At 41.0% G+C, this 16,874-nt stretch overlaps 2 protein-coding genes and 1 long non-coding RNA gene across 4 annotated transcripts; 1 reads left to right on the top strand and 2 right to left on the bottom strand.

Moving 5' to 3' along the window:
- Positions 1-3,360: 3,360 nt before the first annotated feature.
- On the bottom strand, positions 3,361-7,207 carry LOC105972779 (putative late blight resistance protein homolog R1A-10). 2 transcript variants are annotated; one of them, XM_088816778.1, is made up of 4 exons: positions 6,250-7,207; positions 4,216-6,135; positions 3,955-4,050; positions 3,361-3,804 (listed from the first exon to the last, which is right to left on the bottom strand). In XM_088816778.1, the coding sequence occupies exons 1-2, from the start codon at positions 6,821-6,823 to the stop codon at positions 4,409-4,411; spliced, it is 2,301 nt and encodes a 766-aa protein (XP_088672904.1). In that variant the 5' UTR covers positions 6,824-7,207; the 3' UTR covers positions 3,361-3,804; positions 3,955-4,050; positions 4,216-4,408. The 2 variants fall into 2 exon arrangements, with proteins under 2 accessions (XP_088672904.1, XP_088672903.1); XM_088816777.1 differs by having other exon boundaries at positions 4,216-7,207.
- A 606-nt stretch (positions 7,208-7,813) lies between these two features.
- Positions 7,814-8,174, bottom strand: LOC105972796 (uncharacterized). Its single transcript, XR_001174185.2, has 2 exons — positions 8,116-8,174; positions 7,814-8,004 (listed from the first exon to the last, which is right to left on the bottom strand). It is a non-coding gene; the product is annotated as an uncharacterized LOC105972796 (long non-coding RNA).
- Positions 8,175-14,375: 6,201 nt separating this feature from the next.
- Positions 14,376-16,349, top strand: LOC148771051 (uncharacterized). The gene has a single exon (XM_088816779.1). It carries the CDS (start codon positions 14,391-14,393, stop codon positions 16,278-16,280), a length of 1,890 nt encoding a protein of 629 aa, XP_088672905.1. The 5' UTR covers positions 14,376-14,390; the 3' UTR covers positions 16,281-16,349.
- Positions 16,350-16,874: the final 525 nt, after the last annotated feature.

A 16,874-nucleotide genomic window follows, 5' to 3' on the forward strand; every position in this document is an offset into this window, starting at 1 on the left:
ACAGTTCAGGGCAAATTTGTAACAATGTGGAGTGATTTTTTTTTTTTAAGTTGTGGAGGGATACCCAATGTATTAGTTGCACATTACTTACATTTTCATGATGCATGCATGTGGGGCAATGAATTTTTAATAGAATCTAACGCCTATTTACGAGCATAGTATTCACATATTCACAATATTCTGTATAAAACTATTTGTTCTGTGTGTTAAGTAATATTGGTCAAAATTACTTCTGGCTCACACCATTCTTAAGACTGCCAAATAATAGGATGTTAACACAATATATATTTATTACGACACGTGCAACGCACGTGCACTAGGTGAGAAAGACTTCTGCAGTAAAAAAAACGATGTTAATCCTGAATGGAATGAAGAGATTACATTCCACTTTGATGATCCTAATCTTCCAGTTTATATGCAGGACATGTGCCTCGGATTGAAAAATGTCGGTTCTAGCCAACTCCAACTTCATATCAGATATTCTTCTGCGGATTAATATACATACATAGATGCCAAAATTTTAAATAATTGAGGGAGTGGTTGACAAAATCCATATTTCAGGGATGTAGTTGTGAAATGGCAATAGTTCGGTGAGGTGAGTACAATTTATATGTATATAATTTAGGGGTGTAAACTTATTGGAATTAGCCCTTTCGTAAAAATTCCTATTTTTTTCGGAAGTCCAAAATGGATTGCAGAAGTCAATATTTTGTCGGATTTAAACGTGAAGTTTTCATTCCCAGAGAACTTTAAATACGAAAAACCAAACAAAAGAAAGAAAAAATAAAACAATTAAAAAAAAATCCACGATACGAAGAAACGAGAAGCGACAACAAGATGTGGTCTATAAATCTTCGTAGCCAGGAATATCAATCCACCGCAGCTGAAGTTTGACTTGGCCGGATTCGATATTTCTCAATCCGAGGCACATATCCTGCATTAGATTGTCATCCTTCCAGAAAATGAAACTCTTTTCAGACAGGCAATTGAAGCTTGAAGGCAATATTCTAGTGGTTATTGTACCGTTTGGTAGGGCATTTGGATGCATCTTCGACGCTTGTACAAATGGTCTAATATCAAACTCTGCGTCTCCCATCTTCTCATCCGCAATGAACACGTTTTTGTCGTACACTGTCTACAACCATACGTACACATAGAATCAACATATAGGTATTGCGGTTTCTAATAAGAAAATATATTTCGGTTACGTATGGTTTTTTACCGAATTATTCGGTTCGGTACGGTTCGGTACCGGTAAAACCGAAATATATTTTCTTATTTTAGAAAAGGTACAATAACAATTTAAACTAAATAATTCTTGAATTTGACATTCAAATTTCAATAGCCTGCCCTAAAAACATAAAGTGATTATGAATAGAGGCTAATTTGTAAATAATGAAAAACATTTTCAATCTATAAGTATTTTAGAATATTTTTATAACCTTAAAGTATTTAAAATAAAAGAAAAAAATAAATATATATTAAATATTTCGGTATTTGGTACGGTACGGTATACCGGACACCAATACCGTATACCGTACCGAATCTCGGAATTCAAAAAAAAAAATTACCAAACACCGAACCGAATTTTCATTAAGAAAAAGGCAGAAGATTCAAATCTTGAGATCAGTAAAACTGCATTAGTTAGTATTCAAACTCAAAACAATTGAAAAACAAAAAATCTGATTTTAGAAAGCTCAAATTTGTTCTTGATATATCAAACTGATTTTTTTTTTTAAACTTGTATCTAGTCTAGAACCAGAAGGATCAATAGCACAACCTAATAATTTGTTTTAATTTTATCGCTAACGAAAGAGGCGGCTCACCACAGAAACTTGTTGACTAGGATCTAAAACAGCAACTGTCAAATTCTCATGCCATTCGGGATTAAATTTGTTTGGATATTCTGACAGCAGCAATCATTTATATATATTAAATTGCAATTCGTTTTTGTAAAAAAGGAAAGCATAAAAGATCGAAAATCCATACGAAAAAGAGCACCGAATGGCTATTCTGACAGCAGCATAAGGACTTCTATTGGGGTGATTGCGAGCAGCAAGATTGATACCTCTCTGCACAGAAATTCTGAGCAGTCCAGGCATTAAAGCTCGAATTTGAAGAGCATCGTATCCTACGTTCTCTCGTTGCTCTGATACTTCCTTTGCCAATGTCAAAAGGGAATTTTCGCAGCGGTGTAAGTCGATCACTTGAAGCGATAATATTTCAGCAAAATATGAAGGGAACTCAATCAGGCTCACGATTCCGAGATGTATTTGCTCAAGACATGGGAAATGTGTATTGTCTGATTCCCAAATCTCCAACTCACACTCATGAATCAACAAGTACTTGAGTCGAGCGAATTCCCCTTCATTTGAAATCCACTTTTGCCCTACAGAAGCATTCGACCGCAGTTTGAGAACTTCAAGATTCGGTAAGGAACCAACAATGGACATATCTTCCCATGGAATCTTGCATTCACTTAAGACCAATTTTTTAAGTGAACTTGGAAAGACCAAGCGTACCAAAAAATGCTAGACTAAGTGATCCAATTGTCGGATAAACAATTCCCAACTTCTTCAGATTCGGGATTCGTTTAGTTACCTCTTTAGTACATTTGAAATCTTTGACTATTGAATGTGTTTTTAGATTTTCAAGCATTGTGATTGTTTCGCCACGTGAAGGAGGATCTGCCATATCTCAATAGGGAGAGTCAACTCTCCACCAACAACTAAGGTTTGTAGGCTCCAAAGTCGGGATAATATAAACGACGACATAAAGATCAAACCCGTGCAAGAGACATATCTATCAACCACATCCAATACCCGTAGTAACGGAGACCCACGAGCAGTATAAGTAGACAAATTCACAGAAAAGAAGGTTAAGAAAGACCGAATAGATGCCGTTAGTGTCATATCTTTCCATTGGCCACCATTAATTCTGAGGCGGATCTGGTTAAGCATTGTGGTTACCAGTTTTGAAGGGATTATAAAATTATGTTTCTGAGCTTCTCTCCTACATAGATCACTTAAATAGAGAAATAATCCGTCTTCGACAAAGTTGTTACTTCATGAGCTACTTATTTGGCCTCCCCTGAAACGTGTTGCGTCCAAAAATGCTCAAACCACTCACTCGCCCGCTCGATATATATCCTCTATGATATTCATATGTATGGAGCTTTGGAACTTGAAGATTCACTAACTGCGGCAATATAACCTCCAACGAGTCACCTTCTACTACATTCTTCTCCAATTATTTGGACTAGCCATTTCAATTTTATTAATCAAATTGATGTTACATTTATTTCTTCTTCTTCTATACCTCCTATGAATTAAAAAAATTTACTATACATGTCCGAAATTACAATAAAACAAAATTTCCATTTAAATTTATGATTTCGTTAAACGTATAAATTAGTTTACATTGCAATTTCACTATTTTACTCAATGTTTAATTTGATCCAATCACACCCGTAAATTAGTGGTAGTAGGAACTTCAACCACTCGAGTGAAGTTTGATTTCACCAGATTCTATTTAAGCAATCCACCAGAGCTGAAGTTCGACTTGGCCACATTCGGCATTTTCCAATTTCAGGCACATGTCCTGCATTACTCTCCCATTTTTCAAGACAATGAAACTTTCTTTAGACAGGCAATTGGAGCTTGAAGGCAATATTCTTGTGATTGTTGTACCGTTTGGAAGGTCATTTTGATGCACCCAACTGGCTTCTACTAATGGTTTAATATCAATCACTGCATTACCCATCTTGTTATCCATGTTGCTCAACTTGTTGCGATCATGCACTGTCTACAACCATTATACACAAACTATGAATCAGCATATACACATCACATATTTGAAACTACAGATTTTGGATCTACGAAGAAAAATGGTGAGAAATAAATATTGCAAAACTAGTTGCCAAATTTATTTTTATCTTAAATTAGAGAATCTCACCAGAGAAACTGGACGGCTAGGATCTAAAACGTAAATTGTGAGTACCTCATCCCATATAGGATGAACATCATTTGTCACAATACGAGTCTCCACACTCTGCATCATAAAGATTTATACTAAATTGCAAATTTGTTTTTGAAAATTCGGACGACAAAATATTTAATGCAAATTTGTTATCCTTTTTATCTAAAAGAATATTATGAAGAGGGTGAAAATAACATTAATGAACAAAAAAAAACATCAAAAGTAGGAACACGAAACCTGATCGCCCATCGTGATAACAACATAAGGATCTCCACCACCAACAACAAGATTAATACCTCTCTTCACCCAAATTTTGAGCACTCCAAATATAATATTTGTAACATAAAGAGCATCGTAACCTAGGTTCTCTCGTTGCTTTGATATTTCATTTGCAGATGCCAAAAGGTCATTGCTGCTATAGTGATGTAAGTCAATTACTTGAAGTGGTATTATTTCGGCAAAATCCGAAGGGATCTCCTTGAGGTTTAAGCATCCAAGATGTAGCTCCTCTAGACATGGGAAATGTGTATTGTCTAGTGAATTCCCCTTCTTTTGAAATCCACTTTTGGCCTACAACAGCATTTGTCCACAACGTGAGAGCTTCAAGGTTGGGTAGTGAACCAACAACAGACATATCTTCCCAAGGAATCTTGCATTCACTTAACACCAACACTTTAAGTGAACTTGGGAAGACAATTTCTCCACAGCAACTAGTACCAGTATTTAATTTCAGATTAAGGTATTCAAGTTTATGGAGAAGTCCAAGATTCCTTAAACAATTAGACCCAATTGTCCCACAAACAATTTCCAACTTCTTCACATTAGGGATTCTATTAATGACCGCTTCAGTGCATTCAAAATCTACGACTCCTGAAAGTGTTTGTAAATTTTCAAGAAGTATGATTTTCTGGACATTATCTGGAGGCGGAGGATCGGGCAAGATAATAGAGTTGGCCACAACATGTCGAAGTTGGGGCATCTGCCATATCTCACCTGGCAGTATCAACTCTCCATCAACAAATAATGTTTGTAGGCTCCAAAGTCGGGATATTGAAGACGGCAACATCATCGGACCCATGCGAGAAACATACCTTGAGTTAATCAGCTGTAGAATCTCACCTTTGGGATATATATCAACTACATCCAATACTCGTAGTAATGGAAACCGACGAGCCGTGTAATCAGTTGAAGCCCCTTTAGAGAAGCAAAACAAAGACCGTGTAGGTATCTGTGATGTATATGGCTTATGTTTCGTCCCTTTCCATTTTCCATCATTAATGCTGAGACGTGGTGTGAACTTCATGAAAGTTAAAATATCGGGGTTATAAAGCTTTCTTGCGAACGAGAGAATAAAATTGTCTTTCTGAGCTTCTCTCTTGCATAGGTTACTTAAAACATCATGAATGTTGCAGCCGGTCACTTCTCCCGTAACTGACCTCCAATTGACGGAAATGAGATTTCGATCAATAAGATCCTTCAAGTACTCCTTTCCAATGTCTTCTAAGCTTTTATGCCCATACTGCCTAATAAATCCTTCAGCAACCCACAACCTGACCAGCCTTTCCACTTTGATGATATGATCTTCAGGAAACACGGCAAAGTAAAGGAAACAAGGCTTTAGATGTATAGGCAAGTTATTATAGCTCAACAATAGTATCTTCATGCAGGACTCATCATCTTGATTGTTTACTGCTGAAGTTACATCTTTTTCAATTGACACCCAATGTTCTTCCGTCTTGGACTTTGCAAGAACCCCAGCAATCACAACAAGGGCTAATGGAAGTCCTCTGCATTTTGTCGCAATACTTTTTCCAATTCCCTCCAATTCATCGGGGCAACGTTCTTCTGCAAATATCTTTTCACGGAGTAAATCCCAACTCTGTGATTTTTCTAGAAGATTCAGTTGATAAGGGCTACAAGATCCAATATCTACAGCCAACTTCATCAGCCTAGTAGTTACCAAGATTCGACTTCCATTATTATTATCAGGAAGGAACCTTTTTACCATATCACATGCTTTGATATCCCACATGTCATCCATTACTATCAAATACTTCCTCCCAAATAGAGTTTTGTGCAGTCTGTCTCCTATTGCATCATCATCATCAACGATCTCATGTGCATTTCGATATGTATTGTTGATCTGATGCAAAAGGCCTAGGAGAATCTTCTTATCAGTATATTCCTGGGATACCGTAAACCAAGCACGTAGCTGAAAGTGCTCCACAATAAAGGGATTGTTGAAAACATTAGTGGCAAGGGTAGTCTTACCTATGCCTCCCATTCCAACAATAGAGATGATCCGAAGATTAGATTCGTTGGTGGAGAGAGCGCCCATAATTTCATCCATGTGGTTGTCGAATCCCACCATGTTGTTTTTGCCACCGGCCAGAAGAAGAGGCCTTGATGAAGAAGAAGAACTAGCTTTTGTTGTCGTTAAGTAGTAGTTATTAGGTCGTTGCATATCTTTCTTGAATCTCACCAACTCTTTCTCAATGAAAAGGAACTCTTGTATTGAAATGTCTACACCTTCAAACAAGAGATTGGAGCTTTCTTCTCTATCGGCTGCAGATCTTCCAAGAATTTGGTTCATCACATTGAACTCAATGATATATTCTGCTGCATATGCTGCATCACCGATCATCGTCTCCAAGCCTTCCATCTCTTTGTTGCCTCCACTACTTGTATAATCTTCGAAAAAATCTACCAAAATGTACTCGGCCTTATCTCGTAGAGATTGAATCTGATCTTTATCAAAAATGATATCAAGGGTAGGAGGTGGGTGGAGGAGGATCTGATCAAGAGTATGAGTGAGAGAAACTAAAGCTGCATAAGCTGCAGCCATCTTTTTTCGATAAACAATTTTCACATAATCGATTAGCAGATTATGCTGAAAGAAAATTTGGTGATTTCTTGGAGACAAACAAGAAGAGCAAAGTCAAAATGATAATTAAGCTGGAATGATTAAATGTGGTGTGAATTAAGTTGTCTAATTAGCGACTTAGTCAGCAATTGGCATTTGATAACAATAAGGTCTTCATCATAAACACCTACCAATATGCCCTTTCAGACATTTTAAAATACATGCACACACATATTATTAATGTTTGTACATGTGAAAGAGCCGCGTTTATAGCAATCAGCACGAGATGTATCAGCTACAAAACAAAAGTCAAACAAATATGTTTGTCAGGTTAGCTTGCAAATTGCAATTGTATATATCTTCAATATTATTGTAATTCGGAGAGATTGATTATTTGCACGAATATAAAAGTTGGTTTTCTAACTTTTCAATAATTACATCGGAATTTGAAAACATTGAGCTTAACTTTTGTTTGTAGTAACTGATACAACTTTGTGTATATTTTTCAATATGTTTCCTTTTATTTTACATTTCCTCCCCGCCGGGACCAAATGTAGTGTCTACGACGGTGAATATGTATTCGCATGTGTCTGTTAACTATCAATGCTTAATCTAATTGTGGTATTGAGGCTTTTCCCACTGCGGTCGAATGTCTGAATCTCTTCGAATGAGTATACAATAGAACCTCGATAAATTAATAATCCTGATTAAATAATAGTTTCTCTCGGTCCCGACTGGGTGAAAACGTGTTAAATTATCAACTCGATAATTTAATAATTCGATGAATTAATAGAATTTCCCTAGTCCCGACTGTATTAATTTATAGATGTGTAACTGTATTGTAATGGCCAATTAATTACAAGAACATTTCTTTTTTTTCGTTTTGAAAAAAAAAGGATGCAATTGCCTGATATAAAGCTACTAGAAAAAGGGGAAAAAAAAAAGAAAAAAAAATGAAGAAGAAAAAAGGAATGGATTCAAAGGCGTTTTCCCCTTGTAACACGCCCAGTAACTCTTGATGTTATATGCAATTGTTAATAGTATCTAACGTATAAAATATCGATCCAATGTAACATTATTTGATGCAAATACTAAATGTAAAAAAGCAGAGTCGCGAACATATCTGACTGCTTATGTTGTCTCCCCAAGCATCTAATATAACTCTGATCACGAAAACGAGAATTATCATATATTTATAGAAAAAATAGAATTGTGAGTTTCGAGAACCAGTTATTGGTCCATTTTGTTGGGATCCGACTTAATAAGATAGTTACCTTGTTGAAGTATCTCTCACATTGTGCGGACCAGCTCCAACGGTACACTTTCCATTGCCTATTTACACTGTTAAATTCTATACGTATTATTCGTTGGATAAATTTCAGGCACCCTCACCGAAACATTTAAAATTTTGGCATTCACTTCCCCTGAACTATCAACTTGACAATAAATTCGACACTTATGATTCATATGTAACTTGACAACATCAATGTTCACTGATAACAACAAAAATGACCTATATATATATATATATATATATATATATATATATATATATATATATATATATATATATATATATATATATATATATATATATATATATTGATGATGCTAAAATATAGCTCACCTAGGGTGGTGTAGAAAATGAGCTGGGAGAGCAAAGCAGATCAATAGCTTGACAACTTGATGATCCTGAGGTACCTGCGATCATAGAACACATGAACTAAGCCGGGGGTTGATCCGGCGGAAACCCCTCCGACGCTCAAGTCAGACGTGCTGATAGTAGAAATAGTCCAGAGAATACGTATTGTAGTATTGCTCAGTTAATAGGACGTACCTTATGGAATGAGTTAAAAGGTGTATTTATAGCTTAGTTGAGATTGTCAGGCCCAAACCTTGCTTGAAGGTAATTGGGCCTCGGTGATAGTGGTCTTCGATATTGGGCTCGTGGCCCAGTACGTAAATAATTTGTAGGCCCATTGGGTTGGGCCAATTAGGCATATCATTAAGCCCCCCACTCTCGAGTCGATGTGGGGGCCATGTTGAAATGGGCGACATATCGTGTCAAGAGTAAAAATTGTAGTAGTCGATGGTGTGCGAAAACGCATTGGAGCGTGTGTCGGAGGGGCGTGAAGGTGCGTTGGCGCGTAGCGCAACCAAGTTGTCGCGATGTAAGTTATTTGAGTCGTCGGTGTTGTCCCGCGATGATGTAATAGCTCGGATCAAGTTATCTCCTCGTGGGAGTTGTCTCGTCGTGGGGTAATAGAGTTGATCGAGTTATCTCCTCGTGGGAGTTGTCTCGTGATAATGTAGTAGCACAGAGCGAGTATTCTCCTCGTGGGAGTTGTTATTTATCGACATTGTCAATGTTGTGACGCGTTGCTTGTATGTGTTTACATATAGCTTTGTACGTGATGTACTTGAGGAGGGGATCAGGCTCTTAATATTTTTATATGGGGATCGTGCCCTTTGTTAGACCTCGTGGGTCGTAAATATGTTTGGACCGTGGCCACGTTTTAATGAAGGACCCATCGAAAACAAGTAGATAAATTTGAGTAATCAAGCTGGCCAGGCTATATAGATTCCCATAATATTTCTAAGTGTTTCTAGGGTTGTAATCGTGCTAACTTGAGCTTGCGATTATATAGTGAGTTTCGGGCGAGTTGTCTCCTCATGAGAGTTGTCTCGCAGCGAAGTTGTAGAATCATTGGATGACGCGCGACTGACGAGTGTGCGGATTGATGTCGCTCTGAGCGATCTTTCTCCTCGTGGGAGTTGTCTCGCAGCGAGTCTTATTATCGAGCGAGATGGCTGCACGTGGGAGTTGCCTTGCAACGGATTTGTAGTGTCGAGCGAGTTGGCTCCTCGTGGGAGTTATCTCGCTGATAATGTAGTAGTACCGAGCGAGTTGTCTCCTCGTGGGAGTTGTCTCGCAGCGGGTTCGTAGTACCGAGCGAGTTGGCTCCTCGTGGGAGTTGTCTCGCTGCGGGTTGTAGGACGGAGCGAGTGGTCTCCTCGTGGGATTTTCCTCGCAAGGGGTTGTAGGTCCGAGCGAGTTGGCTCCTCGTGGGAGTTATCTCGCTGAGGGTTCGTAGTACCGAGCGAGTTGTCTCCTCGTGGGAGTTATCTCGCTGAGGGTTCGTAGTACCGAGCGAGTTGTCTCCTCGTGGGAGTTGTCTCGCTGTTGGTTGTAGGACCGGGCGAGTTTGCTCCTCATGGGAGTTGTCTCGCTACGGGTTGTAGTACCGAGCGAGTTGGCTCCTCATGGGAGTTATCTCACTGCGGGATGTAGGACAGAGCGAGTTTGCTCCTTGTGGTAGTTGTCTCGCTGCTGGATGTAGGACAGAGCGAGTTTGCTCCTCGTGGGTGTTGTCTCGCTGCTGGTTGTAGGTCCGAGCGAGTTGTCTCCTCGTGGGAGTTGTCTCGCTGCGGGTGGTAGTACTGAGCGAGTTGGCTCCTCGTGGGAGTTGTCTCGCAAGCCCCCCACTCTCGAGACGATGTGGGAGCCACGTCGAAGAGGGTACCGGATCGTGTCGAGAGTAGATCGGTGTTGTAGTGTTTTTTTTTTTTTTTATCGTTGGCGTGGCGTGGAGAAATATATATATTCTTTTTATCCGTTTGATAGCGAGCACGATTTGGTAGGCACGTTGAAGAGCTCGCGCAATTTGGTTAAGCGAGATGAAACTATCAAGCGATTTGGTGGAGCGCACATAAATTCTTGCGCGATTTAGTAAAGTACGTCAAAATTTTCACGTGATTTGATGTAGAATTTTGAGAGTTGCGCTCGACCTCAGGTATGCGCGTGCTACGAGGTAGGAGAGGCGACACGCATTGTAGGACGCTGATGTGCTAGAGTTCGCGCGCACTTGGGGTCCGTGTGCGCACTAGCCCATATGGGGGTGCACGCGCGCATGTAGTGCATGGGGGGAGAGAGTGTAGAGCTGTTAAACATTTTATGAGGAGCTGATATGGGACTTCCTCGAGAGTGACGCATCATGTTGCTTTATTCCCTTTTTCCTTTGTTTTTTTTTTGTCTCGGGAAGCGTGCCCGTGTGCGCCTCGGGAATCGGGCCCAAATTTGTTTCTCGGGAATCGTGCCTTTTTTTGCCTCGGGAAGCGTGCCCGTGTGCGCCTCGGGAATCGTGCACGTGCGCGCCTCGGGAACCGTGCCCAAATTTTTTTTTTTTTTTTTGTCGGGATACGTGCCCGGTTTTTTTTTTTTTTGTTTTCAGGATTCGTGCCTGTTTTTTTTTTTTTTTTTTTTGTTAACTTTTTTTTGGGCGGCGCAATGCGCGAGCATGACGGGGCGCGGGGCGCAGGCGTGTTGGGCGTGCGGGGAGCGGGGCACAGGTGTGTTGGGCATGCGGGGAGCGGGGCGCCCGGCGAGGCTGTGGCGCAGGGCGCTAGGCGCGCGCCCGGTTGGGGAGCACGGCGCACGGCCGGGGAGCGGGGCGCGCGGGGATGTTGGGGCGCGCGCGGCATCGGTGATGGGCGCGGGGGAGCGGGCGCGCAGAGCTGCTGGGGCGCAAGGGGGAGCGGGGAGCGCGCGCGCGGCACTGTTGGGGCGCGGGGCGCGCGCGGGTGGGCGGCTGGGGCGCGAGGAGGGCGTGCGCGCGCGGGCGGCTGCTGCGCGGGGCGCGCGCTCGCGGGCTGATGGGGCGCGGGGCGCGCGCTCGTGGGCTGCTGGGGAGCGGGGAGCGCGCGCGCGGCATTGTCGGGGCGCGGGGCGCGCGCTTGCTGGCTGCTGGGGCGCGGGGCGCGCGATGCAAGCTTGAATTGTTTTTTTTTTTTTTTTTTTTTTTTTTTTACTTTTCTTTTTTCTTCTTCTTTCTTCTTCTCTTTTTTCATCTTCTTCTTTTTTCTTCTATTTTTTCATCTTCTTCTTTTTTCTTCTATTTTTTCTTCTTCTTCTTTTTTCTTCTATTTTTTCTTTTTCTTTCTTTTTTTTCATCTTCTTCTTTTTTTCTTCTATTTTTTTTTCTTCTTTCTTTTTTTCATCTTCTTCTTTTTTTCTTCTATTTTTTCATCTTCTTCTTCTTTTTTTTTTTTTTTTTTTGGTGGTTGATGTTCACCCCTTGGGATATTCTATTTTTTGAGTTGGGAGATTATACTCGTCTCTTGAGATGTGATGTGAACCCACTTGGGGTTGAAAGGTAAGGGTGATGCCCAACCTTGGGATGGGTTAACTACCCACTATAGGATGAGGCGCTCGAGACCTATGGTCTGAGGTGGATGCACACGGTTGTGTCGTTGCTTCAGTGACAACACGAGTTAAAGTTTTCGCTGTCGTATGCTGAAGGTCCTTATTGGTTATCTGAACCGTTAGAGGAGCAAGTAGAAGTTGATATTGTTGAAGTTTCGGCGATCATACGCTGAATGTCCTCTTCGGTTATCTGAACCGTTCGAGGGGGGGCGGAAGTAGGCCCCCAGAGAGTCGATGACCCATGGCGAACGAAATATTTTGGGGGCACTATAAACCCCCAGGGAGTCGATAACCCTTGGCGAACGAAATATTTTGGGGGCAGATGTAAGCCCCCAGGGAGTCGATAACCCTTGGCGAGCGAAATGTTTTGGGGGCACTGTGTACCTGTTAAGTGTATATTTATACACTTAATTGTACCTTTTAATTGGAGCTTTTGATGTGTTTTTACGATAATTGGTGCTTAATATGGTTATTATTTGTATTTTAGGTGCAAATTGAAGAATTGGCAACTTTTGGGGTGAAAACTGCAAATTCAGAGAAAAAGTGGGCCAAAAGTGAAATAATCAGAATTCTGAAGAACAGAAGGCCGCGCGGCCGTGCGGGTTTTAGATCTTAATCTCACACGGCCGTCCGGATGGGCGTAGGGGCGCAGTGAAGGAAGTTTAATTACACAAGGAAACCCGCCCTATTATATTTTTGCACCCTATTTAAAGGCCACAAGCACACAATTAGACCTATCTTGGATCTTTTACCTTTTATCTTTAATCTTTAGGTTTTTATTTTTCATCTTTCTACACGCGATCAAGGAGCACAAGAACGAAGACGAAGACTTGACGAATCTTCATCCTAGTTCCCCTCTTTGACTTTTATTTATAGCTTTTATGATTTTTATTACTTTTATTATGTTTTTCGTTATGAGTAGCTAAGTTTTTAATCTAGGATTTTGTTGGAACCCTATGTGGGGATTGTGAACCCGTTTTCTTGAGATTATGCAATTATGATTTTATGATTATTTCTTATACTTGTTATGATTGTTAGTGCATGAACTTGATCAATTTATGTGCTTTATCTGTGATTATTGGGATTGACTTGACAGAGCTATTTTGATAATTAGACGGTAAGTATAAGAGCCTTCGAGTAGTTTTCACCGGATGAGTGTGTCAATTGCATGTGGTGTCGTAGACATACAGATATCACCTTAGGTAGCCACTTACGAGACTTGTTAGTTAATGCTTTATTTATAATTGGTTTGCATAGACATATAGTGAATCGTTTATGAATAATAGACTCATAATACACGCGACAGCGGGTTATGAGTAAATTAGTGTCTCGGGTTAATAATCATGAATCATATATTTCATAATTGAGGGGTTTTGGGTGAGCAATTCTTGCATAGGGGGAAGATAAAATCCTAGATCCGTTTCATATTGATATTTTCTCGTAATTAATTGTTTTCTTAATTAGTTTAATTTATTTAGTTAATTAATTTGACAACCTTGCGTAGGCTGGATAAAAATCGTAATTGTTACAATTTGGTACTTAGGATTAAATAATTTGCGTATTCCCTGTGGGATCGACATCCGACTCTCACGAGTCCACTTTTACTACTTGTTTGCGATACGTACACTTGCGTGTGGGTATTTAGCACCCAACAATTTTTTGGCGCCGTTGCCGGGGAATACGGCTAAATTATTTATTTATCCTAATATTAAATTTGAGCAATTTTTCTTACTTCAGCCAATTTTTTTATTTTATTTAATTATTTTTTTTATTTTGTTTTAGGTACTTTTTATGCGAAGAGGACACGACACGAGCTTGCTACCTCTTGATACCGAAATTGAGCGAACGTTTAGGCAAGCCAGGAGAAATCAACGGTTAGCCCAAAACACTCCAGCATCGATGGAAGACGAGAATAATCGTGGGGAAGGTGACCAAAGGCAACCACCTAATGTGGCGAGAGAAATCGTCAACGAGCAAAACCAACGCCAGATAATTAATCCACCACCGCGTCAACGAGCCTTGCACGAGTACACCGTTCCGACACTCAATGGGTTCCAATCAAGCATCCAGCAGCCCCCCATTGAAGCCAACAATTTCGAGATTCGAGCGGGACTCCTCACGATGCTCCAAAACAATGGTCTATTCAGCGGATTAGCTCATGAAGATCCACATCTTCACTTGGTCAACTTTCTCGAAACGTGTGACTCGCACAAGATGAACGGAGTAACGCCCGAAGCATTGCAACTCCGCCTGTTCAAGCACTCCCTACAAGGAGCAGCCCGAGAATGGTTACAAACTCGCGCACCGCATTCCATCTCGTCTTGGGCCCAACTAGCGCAACTCTTCATGAACACATACAATTCCCCAACAAAAACTGAGAGAATCCGGCGAGAAATTCAAAACTTCATACAAGAAGCCGGTGAAGCATTATTCGAGACGTGGGAGCGGTTCAAACAGTTAGTAAGGAGGTGCCCGAATCACGGACTACAAGAGTGGCGCCAACTGCAAATATTTTACGATGGACTGCAAGACAACTCGAGGACAGTGCTCGACTCTGCAGCTGGAGGTATGTTCATGAGTTTGACCTACGACGAAGCATACGAGCTCTTGGAACGAATCGCTAGAAATAAATACATGCAAGCATCGGACCGGTCGAATAGCGGAGCAGTCAAGACGGGAGGAATTTTGGAGTTAGACGGAGTCACTGCAATCACGGCCCAATTGGAGAAGCTATCGAAGCAAGTAGCGGCTTTGCAAGCTCAGCAAGTCCACGCAGTCCAAGTTCCCGACCAACGCATAGAAGAAACGGAGTCTCTGAATTATGTGCATGACACCAACCGACAACAGAGGAACCCGTACTCCAACACGTACAATCCCGGATGGAAGGATCACCCCAACTTTGGATGGGGAGGAAATCAGCAAGGACAAAGGCAAGCACCACCTCAAGCTCCACCCCAAGGAGTTGACCTCGCTGACATCTTAGCAAAATTCATGACGGCGACTCAAGCATCCATTCGGAACCTTGAGACACAAATGGGGCAACTTGCAACCCAACTAAACGCGAGGCCGTCGGGAGCACTGCCGTCGAATACGGAAGATCCTCGAAAGAGCAACATCGAGCAGTGCAATGCAGTGAGTTTGCGAAATGGGAGGCAATTAGAGGAAGTTCCTAAAAAGTCCGTTGCACCACCGCCTATTGTAGAGGAGCCCAAGGAAAAAACCGAGGTCGGGCCAAGCAACACAAAGATCACAGTAAGTGAACCTACTCCCAAGGTACCTTTCCCTCAACGTTTTCAAAACTCTAAGCTTGATATGCAATTTCAGTCATTTTTGGATTATCTTAAAAAATTGCATGTTAATATTCCTTTTGTTGAGGCACTTAAGCATATGCCGAATTGGGTTAAGTTTATAAAGGAACTTGTATCGAAGAAGATGAGGCTTCCGGAGTGTGCAGCAATCATAGACCTCAATGAGCAAAGTAGTGCTATCCTTGCAAATAAAATTCCACCGAAGCTTAGAGATCCGGGCAGTTGTACCATTCCATGCACAATAGGTACTAGGTATTTTGGGAGGGCGTTGTGTGATCAAGGGGCGAGCGTAAATTTAATGCCTTTATCAATTTATGAGAAATTGAATTTAGGAGAAATTAAGCCCACTTCCGTGACCTTGCAGCTAGCCGATAGATCTTTTACTCACCCTTTAGGTATAGTGGAGGATGTATTGGTCAAGGTAGATAAGTTCATACTCCCGGCCGATTTTCTAGTACTAGACATAGAGGAAGATGAAAATATTCCCCTTATCTTAGGACGCCCCTTCTTAGCAACCGGTAGGTCAATTATTGATGTAGGAAAGAGAGAGCTAAGAATGAGTGTGGGGGAAGAAACAGTGATCTTCAAGGTATACCGGGTAGATGAAAAGCCTATTACAGCTAATGGATGTTATCTTCTTGATGAGGTAAGTGATTCTAAACTTTTTCCTGTTAAATTACATGATTTAAATTTTTTTGTGGATACTAATGTGCATGTAGGAGAACAAAAGAAAAAGGTTGAGTTGGTTACAACACCTACTCAAAACACCGTGATAAAAGACGATGTTGGCAAGCCTCATGACATCAAGAAGAATAAATTCAAGGGCAATCCTAAGCGAACCAGTCGAAAGAAGAATCGGATCAACCCATTTATTCAAGACTTTCTCCGAAAGGAAGTAAGGAGATGGGTTCAAAAGCTAAGGAATTGAAGAGCAAGAACAAAGTCTGGCTGAAGACTATAAACTTAGCGCTTCTCGGGAGGCAACCCGAGCTTTCGTTTTTCTTATTTTATGTTATTTTAGATTTTTAGTTTGTTTTTATTTTATTTAAAATAAAAAAAAAAAAAAAAGTTTTGGGGGCACTAATAGGAAGTTTTTATTTTGCAGGGACCTAATTGCAATTATTCACACGGCCGTGCAAGAAAAGGGCAGGAATCTCGCACGGCCGTGTGAGATTTCGGGGAAGCTACTGCCCAAAATAGGAAAAGGGCACGGCCGTGCGGATTTTACACCTAAATCTCGCACGGCCGTGCGAAATTTGAAGAGGCTACTGCCCAATTATGAGAAATGGCACGGCCGTGCGGATTTTTCACCTAAATCTCGCACGGCCGTGCGAAAAAAAAAAAAAAAAAATCATAATTTCAAATCCCCTCTCTCCCCCACTTCGAACCCTAGCCTTCCTCTTTCAAAAATTTCACTTTTCTTTGACAAATTTCACCAGAAATTCACCAACTACACACACATACTACTTAATCTTGGTGGTTTCTTGTTGATTTGCGCAGGGAGGCTTCAAGAAAGGTGCAA

Source organism: Erythranthe guttata, chromosome 4 (genome assembly GCF_056151865.1).
Source record: "Erythranthe guttata isolate IM_541 chromosome 4, IM_541, whole genome shotgun sequence".
Lineage (NCBI taxonomy): Eukaryota > Viridiplantae > Streptophyta > Magnoliopsida > Lamiales > Phrymaceae > Erythranthe > Erythranthe guttata.

Bases quoted from the DNA above. Each gene is read 5' to 3' on its own strand.
- LOC105972779 (XM_088816777.1), bottom strand. From the start codon at position 6,823: ATGGCTGCAGCTTATGCAGCTTTAGTTTCTCTCACTCATACTCTTGAT.
- LOC148771051 (XM_088816779.1), top strand. From the start codon at position 14,391: ATGAACACATACAATTCCCCAACAAAAACTGAGAGAATCCGGCGAGAA.